At 54.4% G+C, this 25,411-nt stretch overlaps 1 protein-coding gene across 6 annotated transcripts; it reads right to left on the minus strand.

Moving 5' to 3' along the window:
• Nucleotides 1-578: 578 nt before the first annotated feature.
• On the minus strand, nucleotides 579-25,118 carry MATK (megakaryocyte-associated tyrosine kinase). 6 transcript variants are annotated; one of them, XM_063620788.1, is made up of 15 exons: nucleotides 8,662-8,904; nucleotides 8,161-8,211; nucleotides 7,613-7,835; nucleotides 7,374-7,433; nucleotides 6,888-7,001; nucleotides 6,664-6,779; nucleotides 6,354-6,573; nucleotides 5,676-5,769; nucleotides 4,162-4,227; nucleotides 2,275-2,374; nucleotides 2,110-2,194; nucleotides 1,954-2,027; nucleotides 1,570-1,765; nucleotides 1,114-1,200; nucleotides 579-1,027 (listed from the first exon to the last, which is right to left on the minus strand). In XM_063620788.1, the coding sequence occupies exons 3-15, from the start codon at nucleotides 7,682-7,684 to the stop codon at nucleotides 788-790; spliced, it is 1,524 nt and encodes a 507-aa protein (XP_063476858.1). In that variant the 5' UTR covers nucleotides 7,685-7,835; nucleotides 8,161-8,211; nucleotides 8,662-8,904; the 3' UTR covers nucleotides 579-787. The 6 variants fall into 6 exon arrangements, with proteins under 6 accessions (XP_063476858.1, XP_055106423.1, XP_055106424.1 ...); XM_055250448.2 differs by lacking the exons at nucleotides 7,613-7,835; nucleotides 8,161-8,211; nucleotides 8,662-8,904 and adding exons at nucleotides 11,469-11,600; nucleotides 24,485-25,118; XM_055250449.2 differs by lacking the exon at nucleotides 8,161-8,211.
• Between the last annotated feature and the right edge of the window lie 293 nt (nucleotides 25,119-25,411).

A 25,411-nucleotide genomic window follows, 5' to 3' on the forward strand; every position in this document is an offset into this window, starting at 1 on the left:
GGATATGGATGGCTGAGGCCTGAGAAAGGGATGTAGTGGGAGGGGAGACTTGGACCTTGAGGTCTGTTGGCAGCCCCCCAAGATCCTTTAAGCCTGGGACCCCATGGGTTGGGACGGGGTCCCCACCACTGAATAACACATCCCCCGGGGGGCTGCAGTGGGGAACCCATGGGTAATGACAAGTGGGTCCCCTGCCCAGAAGCCCCCAGGGAACAATGTCCCCACGGTGGCCAGCAGGCAGGTTCCAGCTGGGCGGATCCTCCCTGGGCAAAGATGGGGAGGCCCCCGTGTGCAGACATGTGGCTACAGGAGGCAGGGGCTTGGGGACGGTGGGTGCCCGAGACTCAGCCAAGGATCAGTGGGGTCCCAATTAATTGATCCCATCATGCGGGCTGCAGTGGGTTCCACAGACGAGGGAGGTGACCACTGGGGGCGGGGCATGCAGGGCATCTGGGGGGGGTGGACCTCTAAGGGAAGACCCAGGATGCCTGGTGCCTGGGGGTGTCCGAGAGCAGATCACCAAAGGTGGCCCCTGGGGAAGAGGGCACGGGGACACAGAGAGACACAGGCACCTAGAATCCTTGGAATCCGTCTTTATCGGGCGATCATCCTTTGCAGGTCTGGGGTGTCCACGGGCCGCCCAGAGCCCCCTACGCGGGCCAGCCCCTGCCTTGGGCATCAGGAGGATGCCTTGCCGGCCTGGACCCTCCTTGGGCCTGGCCAGTGCCCCCACGCCGCACTCTCCACTCTCTTGGTCCTCTGGGGCCAAGGGCCCCACCGGGTGGGGTCAGGGCTCCTGGCTTCGGGGAGAGGTGGAGCCGTCGGCGTCCTGCCCTGAGACAGAGGCTGGGGCGCCTGCACTGCGTAGCTCCCGGGCCAGCTTCTCGGCCAGCTTGCGGAAGGGTGGCCGGCGGGCAGGCTCTGCCTCCCAGCAGCTGCTCATGAGGACGTGCACGGGGCCTGGACAGCCCTCAGGGGGCTCCATGCGGTACCCCTTTTCCACGGCCTCCGACACCTCCTTCAGTGACTGCGGACAGCGGGCGTGGGCAGGGGTCAGGGCCACAGCCTCTGGACCTGCCCGGAACCCAGTACCTTCCTGGGGCCCCCGCTCACCATTTTAGGGTACGGAGCCCGTCCATATGAGAAGACCTCCCAGAGCAGCACCCCAAAACTCCAGACATCCGACTTGCTGGTGAACTTCTGTGGGGCCCGAGACAGGGGTGAGGAGGGACCCTTCAGGTTTTCTGCTCCAGTGCCTGCTTCCTCCAGGAAGCCCTCCTGGGTTGACCCTCACTCTCTGGTCCCCTCCTAATTGATTCCTCCCACAACACCACCCACAATCGAGTCTAGCTCAGCCTTAGCGCATGAAGGAAGCCTGGTTATTCTTCCCCTCAGTCCGGAGCCCACGCCTTTTTCAGAGCTGGAGAAACTGCGGCCCAGAGGGGGGCTACGAGGAACAATTATGGGCCAAGAGCTTCCTGGGGAGGCGGAGCCATTGGACATACCCACGGTCATACAGCAGAGCTGGGGGGACCCCAAAGCCCCAGGGGTGTGTGAAGGGGGGCTCACCCCGTGTTTGAGAGCCTCAGGCGCCGTCCACTTGACGGGCAGCCGGCTTGAGTCCAGCCCCTTCCGTTCTGCTTTGGCCAGGCCAAAGTCGCTGACCTTGGCCACCAGGTCCTCGGAGACCAGGATGTTGCGGGCGGCCAGGTCGCGGTGCACAAGCTTCTTGCTCTCCAGGTACTCCATGCCCTCGGCCACGTGCCTGGGGGTAGCAGGGGGCAGTGGGGGCTCAGGTGCCAGGACGCCCGCATTCAGGGCTCAGAAAGCTCTGGGTGCCTGGGCCACAAGCTCACAAGGCCTCCCTGCCCCGTGCCTCAGTTTCTCCTTGATGGATCTTGGAATCTGCCCCCCGACGACCCCCGCGCCCAGCACCCTGAGAGTCCCACTTACAGAGAAAACTGCAGGAGCTGAGCGGTGTTCACGAGGGCTCGGCCCCGGGTCCGCAGAAAGTTCACCAGGTTGCCCTGTTGCGGGTGGGAGACGGCTGCGGGATGTTGGGGCTGCTCTACCGCGTGGGACCCCCTCCCTGCCTGGGCCCCGCCCCACCTTGCTCACGTGCTCCATGACAATGTACAGCCCCTGGTGCAGGATCACGCCCAGGAGACGCACCAGGTTCTTGTGCTGCATCTTCCTGGGGGTGGTGGGGTGGGCATGAGGGCAGGGCTGGGACCCCCCCCATCCCACGGTCCCCAGCCCCACCCCGGGACTCACGTCATGACGGCCGTCTCGTCCAGGAAGGCCTGGGCTGTCACATCGCACTTGATATTCTTCACGGCCACCTTTTGCCCCAGGTACTCACCCTGCAGGACGGCTGGGGGGTGGGGAACGGGGTGAGATCAGGATCCCCAACAAACAGGGACAGAGAGACAGATGGACAGGCCCGCTCACACCGGTGCCCATGTAACATTCACACAACTGCGGGTCCCCAGACCATGAAACACAGCCCCCACGGTCCTCACCCCCGCCACCCTTGCAGCTCCAGAACCAAGATCAGAGAACCATCTGGCTCTGGCATGGTGGCTCACACCTGTAATCCCAGCATTTTGGGAGGCTGAGGAAGGCAGATCACCCGAGGTCAAGAGTTTGAGATCAGGCTAACATGGAGAAACCCTGTCTCTAATAAAAGTACAAAACTAGCCAGTTGTGGTGGCACATGCCTGTAATCCCAGCTACTCGGGAGGCTGAGGCAGGAGAATCACTTGAACCCGGGAGGCAGAGGTTGCAGTGAGCCAAGATTGCGCCATTGCACTCCAGCCTGGGTGACAGAGCGAAACTCCATCTCAAAACAAAACAAAACAAAAAACAAAAACAAAGAGAGAACCATTTAAGCCAGGGGTCTGTGAACCTCCACCCCCTCGGGACCAAATCTACCTGTCACCTCTTTTTGCAAGACCCTTGAGCTCAAAATGTTTTTTGCATTTTTATTTTTTATTTATTTATTTTTATTTATTTATTTTTTTGAGACGGAATCTTGCTCTGTCACCCAGGCTGGAGTGCAGTGGCTCAATCTCTGCTCACTGCAAGCTCTGCCTCCCAGGTCACGCCATTCTCCTGCCTTAGCCTCCCAAGTAGCTGGGACTACAGGCACCCACCACCACGCCCGGCCAATTTTTTTTTTTTAGTAGAGACGGGGTTTCACCGTGTTAGCCAGGATGGTCTCAATCTCATGACCTGGTGATCCGCCCACCTCGGCCTCCCAAAGTGCTGGGATTACAGGCGTGAGCCACCGCGCCTGGCGAACGTTTTTATTTTTAAAATACTAATACAGGGTCTCACTCTCACCCAGGTAGAATGCAGTGGCATGATCACAGCTCACTGCAGGTTCAAATTCCTGGGCTCAAGGGATCGTCCCATCCCAGCCTCCTGAGTAGCTAGGACTACAAGCATGCTCCACTGTGCCTGGCTTTTTTTTTGTACAGATGGGGGTCTTGCTACGTTGCCTAGGCTGGACCTGAACTCCTGAGCTCAAGGGATCCTCCTGCCCCGACCCCCCAAAGTGCTGGGATTCCAGGCATTAGCCACCGTGCCTGGCTGGTTTTTGCATGTTTAAATGGTTGTAAAAACAAATCAAAAGACGAGTACTGTTTCAGGACATGTGAGCATTATACAAAATTCAAATTTCTGGGCCATAATTTTCATGGCCACGCCCACACGTTTACATATTGTCTGTGGTCGCTTTCGCACTACAAGGGCAGGACTCAGTAGTTGTGACAGCAGCTACGTGGCCCACAAAGCAGAAAACATTTACAATCTGGCCTTTTACAGAGTCTGCCGACCCCCGATCTAAACCCCAGAGCCTTCCAGAATAATTATTTCGGGGAACGGTGTTCCAAACAGAGGGATTGATCATACAAAACCCTGGCAGTGTGAAGAAGTCACTAACATTGACTGAGCGCCTGCTTGAGTTCATTTACTCCTCATGACAGCTGCCATTACCCCATTTCAGAGGGGGAAACTGAGGCTCAGAGGATTTGCGTGTCTTCAGTTGTGCAACTAGTAGGTGATTAAGTATGGGTTTGAATTCAGCTCTGTGACTCCAAAGCCTCAATATGCACCTCCCACCTTCCTTCAGCACCCCCAAACCAGTCCGCCACTCACCTCCAAACTCTCCCTCTCCGATCTGCGCTCCCAATGTCAAATGCTGCAGGTTCAGTAACCAGCCCGCTGTGGAGTGAAGACCCAGTCAGAGGGGTAATGGGCCCCCCAAATCCTCCCATTGGGGGTTCTACTTGGTGAGACACTAGGTGATGTCTCTCACAGTGCTGCAGCTGTGGATACACATTTGAGTGGCTGCTGGGCCTGGCAATGCCCCTAGGACATATCAGAGACACCCCACTCCTGGTACCAATTATCATTGTTGGAAGCAACAGAACTATCATGGGTTGACCTGAGCAAAAAGGAGCTTACAGGAGGGATAGTGGTGTGAATGGTCAAAGCTGGGGGCCTGCCTGGCTGAGACCCTCAGACTCCACACATGCTCTCCACGAACTCCCAGTCAGGCCCAAGGGGTAGTGCCAGGAAACACTTCAGTTCTCAGAGATAAGAGCTGCCCTTTTCTCTTTGGCTTTCTTGTCCCTCCAAATACCCTCTGGGCTCTTCCCTACACAGTTCTTTACCTCTGACCACCCAGAAACACACACACAGCAAAAAAACACAACATGGAGGCCCATAAGTTTCCAGAATATTCCAGGGCTCTAGCCTCCCTGACCCTTCTCCTAAGCACTCCTGTGTTGCCCCCTCCACTGTCCTCTGGTTGGTTCTGCAGGCGTTCTCTTCTCCCTCCAGAAACTGCCCCCTCCAAATGCCACGGTCTTAAGGGATCGTTGGCCAGATTGATGTTAGTCTCCACCTGGGTGCCATCCCTGATGGGTACAGATTTCCCCAGCAGAGACGTACTTTCAAGGAGACAGACATGGGGTCAGAGGAGGCATTTGCTTTTGACCTTAAATATTGAGGATTTCACTACTTAGGGGCTGGAAAAGCATTTCAGGTGGAGAGAACAGAATACACAATGGCTCAGAGGCGTGAAGAAAACGATGATCACAGTTGACCTGGGAGGGGGTGGATGCGTGCAGGAAGGGCTTTGCAGATGAGGCTGGAAAGGTGGCTCAGGCCATGCGGGCAGGTTCTGGAAGGTAGTGGAGCTGCCGGGCCTCTCTCCCTGGAGGCACGATTTCATGATAGAAAGATAACCTTGAGGCTGCACTCAAGGCCTGGGCTGGAAGGGGGACTCGCCCTCTGGGAAGGAGGCGGTCTAATGGGAGGGCCTGAGGCTGGGCTGTGGGGAGGGGAGGGGAGCAGATTCACCAGGTGTTGGGCACCTGACCAGGGAGGGAATGCTGGAGGATGGGGCGGGTGGAGGTTCGGGGCCAGGTTTCTGGCTCAGATGGTGGATGATGGTGACAGAGATGAGTGGCAAAGCTGGGGACCTATCGAATAAAGGACTGTGTCTGTGGGCACCCCCGAGGCAGCCCAGGTCTTCTATCCCATAGCTGGGCATGGAGACAGGCTTGGGCGATCTGGCCTCAGAGGTGCGGGGCCCCAGGGCCCTTCCTCCCGGGCTGGGCTAACGTGGGTAGGGAAGGGGGTCTGCCCTCCCAGGCGTCCCCTACCCCTGGCCAGCTCCTCCTCGGCCGACTTGGTCCCGTGTTTCCGCTTTGGTCTCACCAGCTTGGTGCAGATAGCGCCCTTGTCCTTGCTGTAATGCTGCAGGATGTGGGGACAGCCATGAGCCCGGCCCCAGGGCGGGGAACCCCAGCATCCTGTCCCCTTCCTGGGTGGCCTCTGGGTGGGGTGGGTGGGACCGGGGAGGAGGAGAAAGGCTGGTTTCCATAGGAACAGGAAAGGAGGCAAGCCAAAAGCAAGGGGAGTCCTCTGGATTGGTATCAACTTGGGGGGTCCTGGGGGTTCCCAGAGGAGTCACTCTAGTTCCTGGAGGTAGAACCAGGCTCACTCAGGCCACCTGTAGACTGGGCAGTCCATAGTGATCAGCCCCCCCTATTTCTGCATTAAGGGGAATCCTACTGTGGGGGTCCTCCTGTCTGCCCATCTGAGATGGGATGGAGGCCTGGGGGGCCCTGGGGAATACCCCCTTCATCTCCACACTGGGGAAGTACAGAGCTCAGGGGGTCCTGGGTGATCAGCACAGGAGGTAGGGATGGGGTCTGCCCAGCTGCTGGGGAAGGGATGGAGGTCAGGTGACCCACCCCTCCATCTCTACATAGGGGAGTCTCCGGGGTCTCTGGGCTGCCCCACTGCAGGGACGGGGTGGGGTCTCTGGGTGGCAGCACCTCCACCATGTCCATGAGGTTGCAGAAGAACACGGCCTCATCGATTGTGAGGTGGCCGTCGCGGTGCAGCACGCGGTAGTGGATGACGTCACGGCCAAAGCTCACGCACAGGACGTAGTCGCCGGGGTGGCGCGCAGACTCCCGCACCAGGAACAGCCCGTCCTCGGGTGGCTGCAGCTGCTGGACAGCCTCCTGGCCCGAGATCTTCCCGTGGAACCACCTGTGGCCACGGAAGGGGTGGGTCAGACCGGGCTGTGGAGGGGGGGTCACTTGCTGCCCCCTACCCCAGGCCCCTGTCCTGCCCACTCACGGCATGAGACTGAGCTTGGGGTCTGTGGAGAGGGCCTCCCGCTCCCGCAGCGCCCCAGCTGCCAGCAGCCCTTCCTGTCCACTGGTGTGGTGCTTGACGCGGTACCAGCTCTTGTTCTGCCAGGGAGGAAGCACAGGGTTGGTGTGGGGGGTGTGGGGGGTGTGGGTGTGGTCCTGGTGGAGCCCCCGGCCCCAAGCACCCACACCCGCCGGGCCACCTCTCACCTCGCAGGCCTCCAGGATGGTGACCACGTCGCCCTTGCGGAATGCCAGCTCCCCTGGCTTGGGGCGGGTGTGCTCGCATTTGGTGATACACTGGGTGCCCGGGGCCCAGCGCCTCTGCAGAGGGGGCCAGGAGAGGGGTGAAGGGAGGACATCACGGAGATGTGGGGAGCAGAGGCACAGGAGGGGAAAGAGGACAGGAGGGAGAAAGGCATGGAGATTGGAAAAGAGCGGAGAGGTAGAGAAAACAGATGCAGACATCAGGGGAGAGAAAGGGGGAGCGGGCTGCTCAGAGAGAATCGTAGAGTCACAAAGAGAGGGGGCCCGGGACAGAAGGTCAGGAAGCCAAGATGACTGAGAAAGGCCAGGCCCAGCCCAGCAGAAGGGGGTAGGGGGCAGAGAGTACAGCCCTTCAGGAAGGGGGCTGAGGGTGGGGACGGAGTTGAAGAAGGACCCGGGGGGCAGAGGAAGCAGGCTAGACACACTCACCGTTGGCATCCTGGCTGAGACGGGAGGTGGGTGCCAGGCTCGGAGGAAGCGGGGGCTCACCTGGGGAGGGGGCAGAGTCCAGGTGGGAGCTGGGCTGGGACCCAGGGTCCAGTTCCTACCACTTCCAGCCCAGGTCAGGTGGGGGCGATGGCCAGGCAGGCAGAGAGAGCCCCCCCAGAGGCATCCTGGATGGGACCCAGAACTGGCTCCCCAAGCCCCTTTGGGGAAGTGATCTTTACCCGGGGAAGTTCCTTAGCAGAATCACGGCTGTGAAATGCCCGCCAGGAAACCAGAGAGCCTCGCCCTGCCATCGCCCCCAGAGGGAAACTGAGGCAGGTGAGAGGAGCACTGAGCAAGTGGCCACAGTCGGGGACGCTGGGAATGGCCTGCCACAGGCCAGGCGGCTGGCACGGGAGGTAGGGAGCTGGGTGCCACTGGACCGAGCCTGGTTCTTCCTCTTTTCTGGTAAGTAGGCAGGGGCAGGGTGGGGAAATAGGGATGAGTCAAGGTCATTCCCAAGAATCTCTGACCGTGGGGTGGAGCTGGGGGCAGGGGCGGGTCCTGTAGCCCTGCTGGACTCCTCCGGCCACCCGCTGAGCCTCTCTGATCCCCCCCCAAACCCAGGACAGACACACAAAGTCGCTCATTGCTGCAGGGGTAGGGGAGCCTCCCTGCCTCCCCCATCTCCCCGACCGCTAGTGGCTGGGAAGTGGGCGGTGCTGGGGGTGAGTCTCGGCCCCTCCAATATGCGCCTCCCATGAAATCCTCCAGTCCCACGTGTACTCACACGCATACGGATGCATGTACACGCACAGAAACACACAGGGCTCGGACACAGCTGCGCGGACAAGCAAAGGACCACGTCCACGTGGAAACAGGTGTGCGCACCTGTCCCCCGCCCCCGGCACACACACAGCCGCCCCACACTGGAACACCTGGGCGCCAGCGCCGGGCCACTCGGGCACGCAGGGCGCTACGCAGGGCCGCGCACACGCTTCTCGGCCACACGCGCACAGCCCTCCACGTGGACGCGCGGGTACACACGCCCGGGGCTCGTAGCCGCGCACACCCGCACCCAGGAAACCCCAGCCACCAGCACGCCGGGTCCGATCGCCTCTGAGCACCCTCCGCCCCAGCCGCGCATCCGCCGCGCGCCCGGGACGCGCACACTCGCGCACACACCGGCCCTTCCTGCGCACGTCCGGGGCCCACCCCCGCCTAGAGCCCTCGGGGTTTCCCCCCACCCCGGCCTCGGCGTCTCTCCACCTCTCCCCGCCGACGTGCTCACCTGCTCAGGGGGCGCCCCCGAGCCGCGCCCCGCGCCCGCCCCCAGGAGGGCCTCCGCGAGCCGGCTGCACACCCCGAGGCGGTCCCGGCTGCACAACTTGGAGCGAGTTGCTCCGTTTCCTCATTTTGGGGGCGAAGGAGGGTCGGGGAGTGGGGTAAAGCGGGAGGCGCCGCGGCCTGGGAGGCCCCCGCGGGTCCTAGCGCCGGCCGCACTGCGGTCTCCTCCGCGCGCCGCCGCCGCCGGCGGCCCCTCCCCGCCCCGCCTCCGCGGCCCCCGGCGCCTCCCGCGCGCCCCGGGCGGGGTCCCGGGGCGTACGCGGGCTCCACACCTGGCCCTGACGTGGCCCTGTCGGGCGTGCACCCCCCACCCACCCTGGGAAGCGGGGTTCTTGGAGCGTGGAACGGGCGCCGCCAGCGCGCGTGGCGGGGGCCGGGGGTGAGGGAGACTGAGCTGCCCGTCCGGGGAGATAAGCAAGGCGCCAAGCCCGGACTCCCAGAGGACACTTCGTACTCTGCAATTCCAACTCCCTCAGTGCCGCCCATTTTAGCACCCACCGTCTCAGAGGGCTATTGGTAGTTGGGAAAAAAGAGCCCTCAAAATGTCAGCCGCTATCAATATCATTATCATAATCATCAACATTAAGGGAAAATTGGGGTAACAGAATCATTGGGAACTGTAATCATCCGGATGCAAACTTCTTAGAGCTGCCCTCCTTGGAGGGTAAAAGGGGGGCCTGGTATCCCCCAGGCTGGAGTGCAGTGGCGTGATCATAGCTCACTGCAGCCTTGACCACCTGGGCTCAAGCCAGCCTCCCTCCTCAGCCTCCCGTGTAGCTCGGACCACAGGGTAACTTTTTTTTTTTTCCAACTTTTCATAGAGCCACAGAAGGGATAGCCTCAGGAGGGGGTGAGTTCCCTGTCCTGGGAGGCATCCAAGAATTGGTCACTTTGCTTTTTTTTTTTTTTTCGAGATGGAGTCTTGCTCTGTTACCCGGGCTGGAGTGCACTGGCGCTATCTTGGCTCACTGCAACCTCCACCTCACGGGTTCAAGCAATTCTCCTTCCTCAGCCTCCTGAGTAGCTGGGATGACAGGTGTGTGTCACCACGTCCTGCTAACTTTTTTATTTTTATTTTTATTTTTTTGAGATGAAGTCTCACTTTGTTGCCCAGGCTGGTCTTGGACTCCTGGGATCAAGCGATCCTCCCACTTCGGCCTCCCAAAGTGCTGGGATTACAGGCGTGAGCCATCACGCCTTGCACCTTATCATCCTAAGGAATGAGTCCTCTAAACAAAAATAAAGTTTGTCTTAGGAGGGCAATGAACCAAGATGCCCAGGTGGCCTGCGCCCATATTTAATCTTCTGTTACCCCAAAAGGCTAAGTGTCTGGACTTGGAGGCATCACGTGATTTTGCGAGGAGCAGAGGCCCAGTTACAAGAGAATTACAGAACAGCTATCTTAAGGAACATTATGCAGCAGACTAGGAAACTATATTATTATTATTATTATTAGAGCTGGGGGTCTCTGTTGCCCAGGCTGGCCTCAAACGCCTGGGCTCAAGCGATCCTCCTGCCTCAGCCTCCTGAGTAGCTGGGACTACACATGCACAGCATGGTGCCTGCTTAAACCATACTATTATATATATTATATTATATTATATTATATTATATTATATTATATTATATTATATACCTGGGTCATCCAGGATGCTCTCTCATCTCAATAGCATCAACTTAATCCCATCTGCAGGCTGGGCCCAGTGGCTCACGCCTGTAATCCCAGCACTTTGGGAGGCCAAGGTGGGCAGATCACCTGAGGTCAGGAGTTCTAGACAAGCCCAGCCAACATGGTGATACCCCATCTCTACTAAAACTACAAAAATTAGTTGGGCGTGGTGGCACATGCCTGTAATCCCAGCACTTTGGGAGGCCAAGGCGGGTGGATCATGAGATCAGGAGATCAAGACCAGCCTGGCCAAGATGGTGAAACCCTGTCTACTAAAAATACAAAAATTAGTCTGGTGTGGTGGTGGATGCCTGTAATCCCAGCTACTCGGGAGGCCAAGGCAGAGAATTGCTTGAACCTGGGAGGCGGAGGTTGCAGAGAGCCAAGATCGCGCCACTGCACCCCAGCTTAGGCAACAAAGTGAGACTCTGTCTCCAAAAAAAAAAAAATGGAGATGGGATCTGGCTATGTTGCCCAGGCTGGTCTCAAACTCCTGCACTCAAACGATCCTCCAACCTTGGCCTCCCAAAGTGCTGGGATTCCAGGTGTGAGCCACTGCACTATCTCAGCTCACTGCAACCTCTGCCTCCTGTGTTCAAGCAATTCTCTTGTCTCAACCTCCTGAGTAGCTGGGATTACAGGCACATGCCACCATACCCAGCTAATTTTTGTACTTTTAGTAGAAACGGGGTTTCACCATATTGGTCAGGCTGGTTTCAAACTCCTGACCTCAGGTGATCTACCAACGTGGGCCTCCCGAAGTGCTGGGATTATAGGCGTGAGCCAGGGCGCATGGTTTACTGGCCTCAACTTTCTTTCATGGGGTTGTAGTTTACTATTAGAAGACCTTCCGGGAGGATGCCCCTGTGTCTACGATTTTAGCACCCACAGCTTCATGGATCTGGCTGTGGGATAGTCTAGGGTGTGGCTCCCCAGAAAGGGCTGGGGACGCTGCAGCTGTCCTTCTGTCACGGTCACTGCGGGCCCACCATATATGGCAAACCACCATCACTTGCCTGCACAAGAAGTGTTAAGTCAAAATGTCTGTAGTGGAAAACCCAGCCGCCTAATTTGCTTCTCACCAGAAGCTGCTGCTGACCACAGGTCCCTCGCCGAGGTCCGCCTTCTCTTCGTTTAGCAGGGAACTGTCCCTGCATGAGAGGGACATTTAAGATGCTCTAGCACCCCATGAAGACTTTCTCCTCTTCCTCTCTCTGCAAATCAATGATATTTAGTGTCAGTCCTCCCAAGGAGCCCCAGGGCTCCTGGCAGGAGGCCTCACCCCAGAAGAAATAATAAGAGGAACCAAGGGTCTTGAGGCCAGAGAATGGCGGACTTAAGGAGCTGGTGTTGGGTTCCCAAATCGTCAAGGGCTGGCTGGGGCAGGGAGCTCCCCTAACTGGGTGGAGACATAGACACTGAGCTGTGCCTGACTCTAGGGGGACAGATTTGAGTCTGTGGTTTATTTGAATCAGAGCCACAGAAGGGGTAGCCTCAGGAGGGGGTGAGGCATCCAAGAATTGGCCACTTTGCTTTTTTTTTTTTTTTTCTTGAGATGGAGTCTTGCTCTGTTACCCGGGCTGGAGTGCAGTGGCACCATCTCGGCTCACTGCAAGCTCCACCTCCCGGGTTCACGCCATTCTCCTGCCTCAGCCTCCTGAGTAGCTGGGACTACAGGTGCCCGCCACCATGCCCAGCTAATTTTTTTTTTTTTTTCTATTTTTAGTAGAGACGGGGTTTCACCATGTTAGCCAGTAGGGTCTCGATCTCTTGACCTTGTGATCCGCCTGCCTCGGCCTCCCGAAGTGCTGGGATTACAGGCGTGAGCCACCGCGCCCGGCTAACTTTTGTATTTTTATTTTTATTTTTTTGAGATGGAGTCTCACTCCTGTCACACAGACTGGAATGCAGTGACGCAATCTTAGCTCGCTGTAACCTCCATCTCCTGGGTTCAAGTGATTCTCCTTCCTCAGCCTCCTGAGTAGCTGGGATTACAGGTGCCCGCCACCATGCCCGGCTAATTTTTGTATTTTTAGTAGAGACAGGGTTTTGCCATGTTGACCAGGCTGGTCTCGAACTCCTGACCTCCTGACCAAGAATTGGCCACTTTGAATCACAAAGACTTCAGGGCTCTTTCAGGCCCCAGAGGCGGCTGCACCAGTCTCTAATGCCTCCTGCCAAGGAGCTGGGGGACTCACCCCTCCCTTATACCAGCCTGAGCGGGTAGACTGGACATCCAGATTCCCCCAGTCCTGAACTCCCCACCCTCCACCTCTCATCCTTGGTGACCCCCTGTCAACTTGATTTCAGAAGTTCTCTGATCTGCCGGTCACCCTCGTGGTGCAGGCTGGTGACAGAGCAGTCCCCTTTCTGGTGTCCTGGCTGCCTCCAGGTTTTCACCTTTCACAAAGCCAAGGGATAGAACTGTGACTGTGGCCCTCCCTCACTCTAAATCCTTGCATAGCTCCCCACTGCCTGCAGGAGAGAGCCTAAAATGCTCAGCCTGGCATCCTGGGCTCTTCATCTTTGGCCTCCAACTCATCTCCCAGGTCCATTTTCTTCTCCTCCCTCCAAGAACCTGATATTCTAGTGAGTTCGAACTGCAGAAGTTTCCACGCCTTTGCACTGGCTGTTCCTTCTCCCCTGGAATGCCCTTCCCCGGCGTGTCCAGCTGGCCTCTCCAAGCTCACCCTCCTACACACAACTCACGTGGCACCATTTGGGGAAAGCCTTCCTCAAGGACATCCCCACACTTCCTAGAGCAAGGTCTCCTGAAAGGGCCCCTTCCTAGAGGCACTAGCTGTCTTGTCTCACTGTGTGATGGGTGTGAGCCTGGCCATCTCTCCTTGGTCTTGGTGACTGAGCCCATTAGCCTGCCTGAGAAGGAGGCCAGCCTGGAGGAAACAGAGCCAAGAGGCAGGGAGAGACACCGAATCCTAAGGGAAGGACTGGTTCCAAATCCTTAGAACCAGCGATGCCTGGAATTCACGTGACACCTAGTTTTAGCAGCCATTCTTTCTTTTTTGATGTCTTCCTGAGGGGGTTCCTGCCACTTACAATCAAAGGGATTCTTAATACTCAAAATAGTACCAGAAGTGGGGAGTTGCAATTAGCAGACTAATGTGGAATTGCTGAGTCAAATTAGATTCCCCTGATCCCAGCTGGGAAGAGGGATGCCTTGAGCTTCTCTTTCCGAGAGTCCATAAATCTGCCTTCCATTCCCTGAGTCAGGCGGCACTAAGCTTCTGTCCTTTGCAGTGGAGCAGCCCAGTGGACACAGTAATCTCTCCACCTCCTCCCCCCTTTTATTTTTGAAACAGAGTCTTGCTCTGTTCCAAGACTGGAGTCCAGTGGCACGATTTTGGCTCACTGCAACCTCTGCCTCCTGGGTTTAAGTGATTCTCTTGCCTCAGCCTCCCAAGTAGCTGGGATTACAGGTGCCCACCACCATGTCTGGCTAATTTTTGTATTTTTAGTAGAGACGGGGTTTCACCATGTTGGTCAGGCTGGTCTCGAACTCCTGACCTCAGGTGATCTGCCCACCTGTATTGAGATTACTGGCATGAGCCACAGTGCCTGGCCTCCACCTCCTCCCCTTCTTGAGTGCTTTTCTATTTCTTTCCTATCCAAATCTCACAGTTCTTCACATATCACTCTCCTCCCATAGACCCCCCTCTGGCTGTCATAATCTGCCCAACCCACTACTTTCCAAATTCCTAGAGATCACTGAGACCAATCTTCTCATTTTAGAAGTAGAACGGCTGAGGCTGGGCGTCGTGGCTCACACCTATAATCCCAGCACTTTGGGAGGCCAAGATGGGTGGATCACCTGAGGTCAGGAGTTCGAGACCAGCCTGGCCAACATGGCAAAACCCTGTCTCTACTAAAGATACAAAAATTAGCTGGGCGTGGTGGCGGGTGCCTATAATCCCAAGTACTCGGGAGGCTGAGGTAGGAGAATCGCTTGAACCTGGGAGGCTGAGATTGCAGTGAGCTGCGATCGCACCACTATACTCCAGTCTGGCAACAGAGTGAGACTCTATCTTAAAAAAAAAAAAAAAAAAGTGTAAAGTGGAACAGCTGAGACCCAGAGAAGCAAGACTGCTTGTCCTTAGTCACACAGCTGGCTGGGGGCTAAACCTCAGGCCTGTAGACTCCCCCGATTGGATTGCAAACTTCCCTAAGGCATGGCACGATTCTTATTCTTCTCTACAAATACTGTTGGAAATCATAGTAGGCAATGAACATAGTAGATGATGAGTCATGTGACAGGTACTTTACATAATTTATCAGTCAGGGTTGGGATTGGCTGGCTGGGATGGAGAACTTCAAATGCTAGAGGCTTGAAATTGATAGAAATGCATCGTGACTGAGGCAGGCAATGCTGGGCAGTGTTAGGGATCGGGCTCCTGCCTCTTGTTCAGCCTTTTTCAGCACATGAATTTCCATACTTTTTTTTTTTTTTTGAGACAGAGTCTCGCTCTGTCACCCAGGCTGGAGTGCAGTGGTGTGATCTCGGCTCACTGCAACCTCCGCCTCCTGGGTTCAAGCAATCCTCCTGCCTCAGCCTCCTGAGTAGATGGGATTACAGGTACCTGCCAGCCACCATGCCCAGCTAATTTTTGTACTTTTAGTAGATATGGGGTTTCACCATGTTGTCCAGGCTGACCTCGAACTCCTGACGTCAGGTGATCCACCCGCCTCAGCCACCCAAATTGCTGGGATTACAGGCTTGAGCCACCGTGTCCAGCCTCACAACTGAGCTTTCTGAACCTAGAGGACAGGCCGGGGTCGGGGGGCCACTGCAGGCGGACGTGGGGACACCCGAGCCGCCGTGGCCTCCATGGAAGCCGTCCTCTGCCTAGCCAGTCCTTGGCTGGAGTCTGCAGTTAGATCACACTGCCCCAATTAGCATGCCTTTAAATTTAGCTTTCTCCCCCAGCCAGGGGACTCCGGGATTCAGGGGAGGAACGCTGGCTCTTTCGAGGAAGAGCGCTGCATCACTCATTCTGCAACCACAGTCGCTGTCTGCCCAGCCATTCTCTATTCCTTGAGCGAAGGGCCTCTTGGGGCAAGCTGCTTTGGGTGCCTTTGCTGGAAAACCCTTGCCCCGTCTTCGTCGTCCTTAAGACACAGCCGGGCAGGTTGTTTTCCAGCCACGCTTGCAGGTTTCATCCGTGGAAACCGGGTCTGTGTCACATCTGGCCTTAAAAGCTTCCCCGCCAGGCGCGGTGGCTCACGCCTGTAATCCTAGCACTTTGGGAGGCCGAGGTGGGTGGATCATCTGAGGTCAGGAGTTTGAGACCAGTCTGACCAACTGGTGAAACCCCGTCTCTACCAAAAAAATACAAAAATTAGGCCGAGCGCGGTGGCTCATGCCTGTAATCCCAGCACTTTGGGAGGCCAAGGAGGGTGGATCACGAGGTCTGGAGATCGAGACCATCCTGGCTAACACGGTGAAACCCTGTCTCGACTAAAAATATAAAAATTGGCCGGGCGCGGTGGCTCACGCTTGTAATCCCAGCACTTTGGGAAGCTGAGGCGGGCGGATCACGAGGTCATGAGATCGAGACCACGGTGAAACCCCATCTCTACTAAAAAATACAAAAAATTAGCCAGGCGCGGTGGTGGGCGCCTGTAGTCCCAGCTACTCGGAGGCTGAGGCAGGAGAATGGCGTGAACCCGGGAGGCGGAGCTTGCAGTGAGCCGAGATTGCGCCACTGCACTCCAGCCCGGGCGACAGAGCGAGACTCTGTCTCAAAAAAAAAATAAATAAATAAAAATAAAAATATAAAAATTAGCTGGGGCCGGGCGCGGTGGCTCAAGCCTGTAATCCCAGCACTTTGGGAGGCCGAGGCGAGTGGATCACGAGGTCAAGAGATCGAGACTATCCTGGCTAACACGGTGAAACCCCGTCTCTACTAAAAAATACAAAAAAAAAATTAGCCGGGCGTGTTGGTGGGCACCTGTGGTCCCAGCTACTCGGGAGGCTGAGGCAGGAGAATGGTGTGAACCCAGGAGGTGGAGGTTGCGGTGAGCCGAGATTGCGCCACCGCACTCCAGCCTGGGGGACAGAGAAAGACTCCGTCTCAAAAAAAAAAAAAAAAAAAAAAAATTAGCTGGGCTTGGTGGCGGGCGCCTGTAGTCCCAGCTACTTGGGAGGCTGAGGCAGGAGAATGGCGTGAACCCGGGAGGTGGAGATTGCAGTGAGCGGAGATCACGCCAATGCACTCCAGCCTGGGGGACAGAGTGGAGACTCCATCTCAAAAAAAAAAAAAAAAAAATTAGCTGGGTGTGGTGGCACGCGCCTGTAATCCCACCTACTTGGGAAGCTGAGGCAGGACAATCACTTGAACCCGGGAGGCGGAGGTTGCAGTGAGCTGAGATCAGGCTGCTGCCCTCCAGCCTGGGTGATAGAGTGAGACTCTCAAAAAAGTAAATAAATAAATAAAAATAAAAGCTTCCCATGGCTCCCACTAAGCTCAGCATGCCTCCCGGCGCTTTGTCACCCCTGCTGTCCAGTGGCTGTCACCTCTCTGCTCCCAGCTTCTCCCTTGTCTCCCAAAAGCTCAGGCACAGGGCAGCCACAGGACCTTTGCACATGCTCTTCCCATCTCCTAGTACTACATCCTTCCCCCAGCTCTTTTCAAGTCCAACTACTTCTCTTCACTTTCAACTTCTCCAAGAGACCTTCCCTGGCCACCCCATAGTGGTCACCCTCAGTTACTCTCTATTGTCAAAGCCAGAATCCCCACCTGTTATCCTGTCTCACTTGTCATTGTCAATCTCCCTCCGTCCTTGCTTCCCACGACAGAATATATCTTCCTAGTGAGGGTAACGACCAGCCCTGGGCCTGGCAACCATTTAGGTCTGGAGCCTGGCACATAAAAGGCCCTTACAGAAGCAGATGAGAGGGTAAAGTCTGAGGAAGGAGGCCAGGCATGAAGGCTCACGCCTGCAATCCCAGCACTTTGGGAGGCCGAGGTGGGAGGACTGCTTGAGCCCTGGAGTTGGAGACTAGTCTGGCCAACATAGTGAGACCCTGTCTGTACAAAAAATAAAACAAACTGGCTGGGTGTGGTGGTACATGCCTGTAGTCCCAGCCACTCAAGAAGCTGAGGCAGGAGGATCATTTGAGCCTGGGAGGTTGAGGCTGCAGTGAGCTATGATTTGCACTCCAGCCTGGGCAACAGAGCAAGACCCTGTCTCAAAAAAAGAACAGAAAAGAAACGATCAAGTAAGGAGAACAGGAGATACACATTATTCCAGAAGCCCAGCCATGTCTACTCAAGAGCAGCCCCTAAGTCTCTCCTCCAGGATCCCTCTTCATCCTCTCATGACCTCATGCTCTAACTCAGGGACCAGCAAACTGTCTCTCTAAAGGGCCTGCTGGTCTGTGTCCCAACTACTCAGCTCTGCCTTTGCAGGGACACCATAGATAACACAGAAGCCAAAGACCATGGCTGCATTCCAATAAAACTTTATTTATGGACATGGACATTTGACTTTCATCTTACTTTTCTTTTCTTTTGCTTTTTTTCTTTTTTTTGAGCTGGAGTCTCGCTCTGTCGCCCAGGCTGGAGAGCAGTGGCGTGATTTCGGCTCACTGCAAGCTCCACCTCCCAGGTTCACGCCATTCTCCTGCCTCAGCCTCCCGTGTAGCTGGGACTACAGGCGCCCGCCACCACGCTCTGCTAATTTTTTGTATTTTTAGTAGAGACGGGATTTCATCGTGTTAGCCAGGATGGTCTCGATCTCCTGACCTCGTGATCCATCCGCCTCGGCCTCCCAGAGTGCTGGGATTATGGGCGTGAGCCACCAAGCCTGGCCTTTTTTTTTTTTTTTTTTTTTTTGATACAGAGTCTTTTTTTTTTTTTTTGATACCCAGGCCGGAGGGCATTAACGTGATCTCGGCTCACTGCAACTTCTGCCTCCTGGGTTCAAGCAATTCTCATGTCTCAACCTCCCAAGTAGCTGGGATTACAGGCATGTGCCACCACACCCAGCTAATTTTTGTATTTTAGTAGAGATGGGTTTCATGTTGGCCAGGCTGGTCTTGAACTCCTGACCTTAGATGATCTGCCCACTTTGGCCTCCCAAAGTGCTGGTATTACAGATATGAGCCACCATGTCCGGCCTCATATGACTTTTCATATGTCATATAATATCGATTCCATTTTCCTCCAACTATTTACAAATGTAAATAGATTTTAGCTGGAGGTGTTGTGCAGATACAGACAGCAGGTTGGACTTGGCCCTCAGACTGTAGTTTGCTCTCCCCTGCCTTCTCACAGTCTTTATTTTCTTATAAGTAGGTGTCTTTTTTTTTTTTTTTGAGACGGAATCTCACTGTTTCGCCCAGGCTGGAGTGCAGAGGCGTGATCTTGGCACACTGCATCCTCCGCCTTCCGGGTTCAAGCTATTCGCCTGCCTCAGCCTCTTGAGTAGCTGGGATTACAGGCACGCGCCATCACGCCTGGCTAATTTTTGTATTTTTAGTAGAGATGAGGTTTCACCATGTTGGCCAGGCTGGTCTTGAACCCCTGACCTCAAGTGATCTGCTCGCCTCAGCCTCCCAAAGTGCTGGGATTACACGTATGAGCCACCAGCTGTATTTTTCAATCCGTTAAATTAAATGTGCTGATACTCATGGCATGTAATAAGCTCTCAAGAAGTGTTTAAAAAAATAAAACCCAAAATATATAAATAAAGCTCCTCAACTCAGCAATGAGCCCCTCAAGGGTAAGTATATTCTCGTTGGTATGAATAGCAGCTGATATTTATAGGGTGTTTTACTGTGTGCTGAAGACAAAGCAATATAATGTCCCACTCCTCAGGGGTTGCTGTTGCTGTTTTCAGGTATTTACCTCCATAGTTCCAAGTAATGTGTTTTACACATCCCTTGATTTATCAGTTGGATGCTGTCCATTGACTTCCTATTCCAAAAGGTCAAGACTTAGCTCTCTGAGGCATTCTGCTCCCCCAATAGTTAAATCACAATTTTTGCTTAAATGAAAATTCAGTGCTTATAGTATATATTAATATAAATATTATTGACAGTGGAGCAATGTATACTAAGAACATTATTTTCTGGGACCTTCTTTTTTATTTCCCTGGAGTTAGTCATCGCCTTGGTTTTATGTGTCTGTGACTCTTTCTCTCCCCCAGCCTCTCCACCAGAACTGACATCTCCACTAAGGACTGGTTGCTCCTACTGCCCAGCTGTGATCCTGGCCCCTCTCTTCTTCGGCACAAGGGGATTCTTGGATATAGCTCCTGTTTCTTGGGTGTGGGTCTCCCGGTTTCTTGGTTTGGTCCCTTGTTTTAGGAATGTACACCCCCTAGGGTTTCCAGAGAAAGTGTTTTCCTCCTACTGTCCTGGGTAGTTAGAGGTTTGGCTGACAGTATTGTGGGTGGATACTTTTCTTTTGCCCCATGTTTTCCAGCTTCTAGTCTTGGGCAGCTGAATGATCAGAAGTTGTCCTGTTTCCTCATCCTTTGCCTGTCCCATGGTTAATTTCTCTCTCTCTCTCTCTCTGGAAGCTTGTAGAATCTTCTTGTTCCCTACATACTGCACTTTCACAGTGCTGGGTTTGGTGTGGGTCTATTTTCAACCATTGTGCTGAGTACTTTGTGGGCTTTTCATGTGTTCTCTTCCTGGCAAACTTTCTTGAATTATATCATTGGTGATTTCTTCCACTTTGGTTTGTCTGGTGTCTTTGTGGAACACGTTATTGTCATAGGGCGGACTTCTTGGATTGATGTTCTCATTTTCTTGCCTACCTTCCCCTGCATCCCCCCACTTTCTACTTTTTCTTCCAATCCTTCTATTGACATTTTAATTCTGACTATTAATTTTTTTTTTTTTGAGACAGGGTCTCACTCTGTTGCTCAAGCTGGAGTGCAGTGGTGCAATCACAGCCCACTGTAGCCTCAACCTCCTGGGCTCAAGCGATCCTCCTGCCTCAGCCTCCCAAGTAGCTGGGACTACAGGTGCCTGCCACCATGCTGGCTAATTTTTTTGATTTTTAGTCTAACTATGTTTCCCAGGCTGGTTTCTAACTCCTGAGCTCAAGCGATCTGCCTGCCTCAGCCTCCCAGAGTGTTGGGGTTACAGGCATGCACCACCACACCCAGTAACTATCAGAGTTTTAATTTCCAAGAGCTCTTTCTGGTTCTTTTATCGTTCCTCTTTAAAAGACAAACTTGGCTGGGTGCAGTGGCTCACGGAGCTCAGGAGTTTGAGACCAGCCTGGGCAACACAGTGAGACCCCCATCTCCAAATAATATGTAAATAAATAAAAGAATTTCTCGGCCCAGTGCGGTGGCTCACGCCTGTAATCCCAGCACTTTAGGAGGCCGAGGCTGGTGGATCACCAGAGGTCAGGAGTTCGAGACCAGGCTGGCCAAATGGTGAAACCCTATCTCTACTAAATATACAAAAATTAGCCGGGCGTGGTGGCACATGCCTATAATTCCAGCTACTTGGGAGGCTAAGAAAGGAGAATCGCTTGAACCTGGGAGGTGAAGGTTGCAGTGAGCCAAGATCACATCACTGTACTCCAGCCTGGGTGACAGAGGGAGACTCCATCTCAAAAAAATAATAATAATAATAAACAAATAAATAAGTGAATAAATGAAGGCAAACTTATACTTCTTTCCTGGCTGTTATATCCTCTGTGATCTCTCTGAGGATAAGATGCATACAGGTTTTGTTTTTTCCTGTTCTGTGTTTGAATCAGGAACATAAGGATTTTTCTAGAACTGTTTTCTTCTGTCCTTTTTGTCTGTCCTTCAGGTTACTTTCCTTTTCTCTTTGTGGGTTTTGGTCTCTCTGTTGACTAACAATTATGACGGAGTGCTACAGAGCTGACGGAAGCCTGCGCACCACGGGATGGCTTCAGTGTGGGGTGGTTGGCGGGTGGGGGTGGTGGTCACTGGGCTGGAATCCTGAAACATTAGCAGCATCTGGAAGGCTTTTGTCATAGCCTGGCATCCAGCGTTCTAGAAGCCACAAGAGGTTAGGTATCTGGGGTGTGACTTTAATGGCTTGGGTTTTTAATTTTTATTTTGTTTTATTTTTTGAGATGGAGTGTCGCTCTTTCGCCCAGGCCGGGCTACAGTGGTGCTATCTCGGCTCACTGCAAGCTCCGCCTCCCGGGTTCACGCCATTCTCCTGCCTCAGTCTCTCGAGTAGCTGAGACTACAGGCGCCTGCCGCTGTGCCCGGCTAATTTTTTTGTATTTTAATAGAGACGGAGTTTCACCATGTTAGCCAAGATGGTCTCGATCTCCTGACCTCGTGATCTGCCCGCCTCAGCCTCCCAAAGTACTGGGATTACAGGTGTGAGCCACCGCACCCGGCTGGGTTTTTAATTTTTTTTTATTTTTTTGAGACAGAGTTTCGCTCTTATTGTCCAGGCTGGAGTGCAATGGCACCATGTCGGTTCACTGCTATCTCTGCTTTCAGGTTCAAGTGATTCTCCTGCCTCAGCCTCCCAAGTGGCTGGGATTACAGGCATGTGCCACTAAGCCCGGCTAATTTTTTTTTTTTTTTGGTAGAGATGGGATTTCACCATGTTGGTCAGGCTGGTCTTGAACTCCTGACCTCAGGTGATGCACCCGCCTCAGCATCTCAAAGTGCTGGGATTACAGGCGTGAGCCACCATGCCTGGCCTGTTTTTTTTTTTTTAAGGCAGGGTCTCACTCTGTCACACAGGATGGAGTGCAGTGGCGTGATCATAGGTCACTGCAGCCTCAACCTCCAGGGCTCAAGTGATCCTCCTGCCTCAGCCTCTCAAGTAGCTGGGACTATAGGCATGCATCATCATGCCTGGCTAATTTTTTTTTTTTAGAGATGGGGTCTTGCTATGTTGCCCAGGCTGGTCTCAAACTCCTGAGCTCAAGTGATCCTCCCGCCTCAGTCTCCCAAAGTGCTGGGATTACAGGCATGAGCCACTGCACTTGACCTTAATGGCCCATTTGCACAGCCCCTCATCCCTGCCCTCCATGGCGCCTGGGTCCCTGTGCCTGAACCTTTCTGTGCAGTAAGCATTTTAAAATGCATTTTCTTACTGAATTCTCCTCACAGCTCTCTGCACAGTTGGGGGCTACCAGTTTGACCCCAATTTTATGGAAGCTTAAGGCGGTAACATGAGCTGTCCCTGCACTCCATAGCTGATAAGTTAAAGGGCCACGCTGTGACTAGAGGCCAGAGTCACCCTCACTGTGTGAAGTGACGGCTTCTGGCTCATCCTTGGGTGTCCCAAGGAAGGCGGTGAGTGTTTGCTGATTGTCTACGGAATAAATGTCAACATCCTCAACGGGAGAAATAGGGAAACCACATGAATGAAGGCCCAGCACACATCACAGGCGTTCAACACACAGACGGAATTAATGAGCAGCTGAAAGAACAGGAGTTGAGGCTGGGTGCGGTGGTTCATGCCCGTAATCCTAGCACTTTGGGAGGCTGAGGCAGGCGGATCGCCTGGGGTCAGGAGTTCGAGACCAGCCTGGGCAACACAGTGAAATCCCGTCTCTACTAAAATACAAAAAAATTAGCCGGGCGTGGTGGCGGGCGCCTGTGGTCCCAGCTACTTGGGAGGCTGAGGCAGGAGAATGGTGTGAACCCAGGAGGCGGAGCTTGCAGTGAGCCCAGATTGCGCCACTGCACTCCAGCCTGGGCAACAGAGCAAGATTCTGTCTCAAAAAAAAAAAAGGAAAAAAGAAAAATAAAATGTGTCTTGTAAGGTCATGAGAAGAATTAAATTAGATAATAAGCACACAGTAAACAGGTGATAAATCAATGTCATTATAATACCAAGTGAAGAAAAGCAGGAAGCAAGATGGTATAAATGACCCACCCATAAACAACAGGGCATTCAAGAATAGAGAGCGGGATGGCCGGGCGTGGTGCCTCAGGCCTGTAGTCCCAGCACTTTGGGAGGCCGAGGCAGGCGAATCACCTGAGGTCAGGAGTTTGAGACCAGCCTGACCAACGTGGTGAAACCCCATCTCTACTAAAAACGCAAAGATTAGTTGGGCGTGGTGGCAGGTGCCTGTAATCCCAGCTACTCAGGAGGCAGAGGCAGGTGAATCGCTTGAACCTGGGAGGCAGAGGTTGTGGTGAGACGAGATTGCGCCACCGCACTCCAGCCTGGGCAACAGGAGCAAAACTCCGTCTCCAGAAAAAAAAAAAAAAAAAAAGGAAAAGAAAGCAGCAGGGAAATGGAGTGTTCACAGTAGCTGACTGTTTTGTGATTGTTTTGTGATTGCTTTGTTTTCCTGCTTACATTTTTCTGGATTGTCCAAGCTTTTCATAATGGGAAAAACCCAATTCATGAGTAAAAACATTTTGTGGAAAAACACATGTATCAAAATTTGCCATCTTAATCATTTTTATTTTATTATTTTTATTTAGTTATTCTTTTTTTGAGACAGAGTGTTGCTCTGTCATCCAGGCTGGAGTGCAGTGGTGCGATCTCAGCTCACTACAACCTTGGTCTCCAGGTTCAAGCGATTCTCCTGCCTCAGCCTCCTGAGTAGCTGGGATTATAGGTGCCCACCACCACGCCTGGCTAATTTTTGTATTTTTAGTAGAGACGGGGTTTCAAACTCCTGACCTCAAGTGATCCACCCACCTCGGCCTCTGAAAGTGCTGGGACAACAGGCGTGAGCCACCGCGCCCGGCCATCCCGCTCTCTATTCTGCCTAATGCATTTCATTTGCAAAACTTGGGAGTGACCATTTTCCACCCAGAGGTGGCTTCTCCACCTTAACCAGGAAAGTGGGTCTTAATCCGATCACCTGAAACAAATTCTCAGTCCCAGAAGCTAAACTAGGGAGGCATCCCGGGACAAGACGGGCAACAATCTTTTCCCAAACGACCCCTGAGCCTGGCCAGGGAGATGATGCCTGCAAGGCTGATTGTGACTGGGCCGGGGAACTCAGGGCATCTTAGCGGCCGCCTCTCCGTCCTGTCCGTGACCTTGCAGATGCAGGTGACAGCCTGCCCTTCCGTTTTTGTCTTTCCAGCCCCGCCTGCCGGGATTGGGTTCCAGCCCTGCCCACACGCCCGGTATCATCCCGCCCACACTCACCAATGTCGCCTAGCAACCCGGCTCGCCGCCAGCATCCGCAGCAGAGGTCCCCGCGCTCCAGTTCTCTGGCGGGGAGGGAGAAGGGTGTTGCTTCTCCAGCCCCCTGCAGCCTGGTGTCTTCCCGCCACCCGCCGGCCTGCTCCGGGGACCGCGGCCCGGTGGGACGAGGGTTGCGGAGGACGGGTCAGGAGCGACTGCGTTTCAGGCCCGTGGGCTCCGTAGCCCAGACGGTCCATCCATCTGCACCGAATCCCTTTGCTAACCAACTGCTTGATTTTGCTGTCGCGCCGCCTAAACTTGGTTTTTTGGAGTTGCTAGGAGGGCCGACTTAACTCTTTGTCAGCGGGGCTGGTTTTCAACCACCTGGTGGTGGGAATCCTGTTTGCCTTCCCTGGGAGCTAGGGATGGGAACGGGAACTGTGCGTGGGAGGCTTCCGAGAGCCGCCTCTCCCAGGGCCTAAGGAAGGAAGTGGGGCTGCAGGTACCGCCTGGGGTTCACAGCAGGGGACGAGGAGCCTCCCACCAGGGGCTGCTGAGATTGCCAGGCCTGCCAGGGTGTGCCCCTTCCCCTGTCCCTTCCCTCTGTCCCCACAGCCTTGGCTGGAGTCTCTCTCCGGTAAGGAGACAGAGACAAATGGTGTTCTCTTTCTTTTTGAGACAGAGTTTCGCTCTTGTTGCCCAGGCTGGAGTGCAATGGCGCGATCTTGGCTCATCACAACTTCTGCCTCCCAGGTTGCAGCGATTCTCCTGCCTCAGCCTTCCAAGTAGCTGGGGTTACAGGCGCCTGCCACCATGCCCAGCTAATTTTTGGTATTTTTAGTAGAGACAGCATTTCATCATGTGGGCCAGGCTGGTCTCGAACTCCTGACCTCAAGGGATCTACTCACCTTGGCCTCCCAAAGTGCTGGGATTACAGGCACAAGCCAC

Source organism: Symphalangus syndactylus, chromosome 17, assembly GCF_028878055.3.
Source record: "Symphalangus syndactylus isolate Jambi chromosome 17, NHGRI_mSymSyn1-v2.1_pri, whole genome shotgun sequence".
In the NCBI taxonomy this organism is placed as follows: domain Eukaryota; kingdom Metazoa; phylum Chordata; class Mammalia; order Primates; family Hylobatidae; genus Symphalangus; species Symphalangus syndactylus.

Bases quoted from the DNA above. Each gene is read 5' to 3' on its own strand.
- MATK (XM_055250448.2), bottom strand. From the start codon at position 11,543: ATGCAGGGACAGTTCCCTGCTAAACGAAGAGAAGGCGGACCTCGGCGA. The intron at 6,574-6,663 runs GTGAGTGGGCAG...CCGTGGCCACAG, and splicing joins CCCAAGCTCAGTCTCATGCC to GTGGTTCCACGGGAAGATCT. The intron at 1,766-1,953 runs GTAAGTGGGACT...TGCTACCCCCAG, and splicing joins CAGCTCCTGCAGTTTTCTCT to GCACGTGGCCGAGGGCATGG.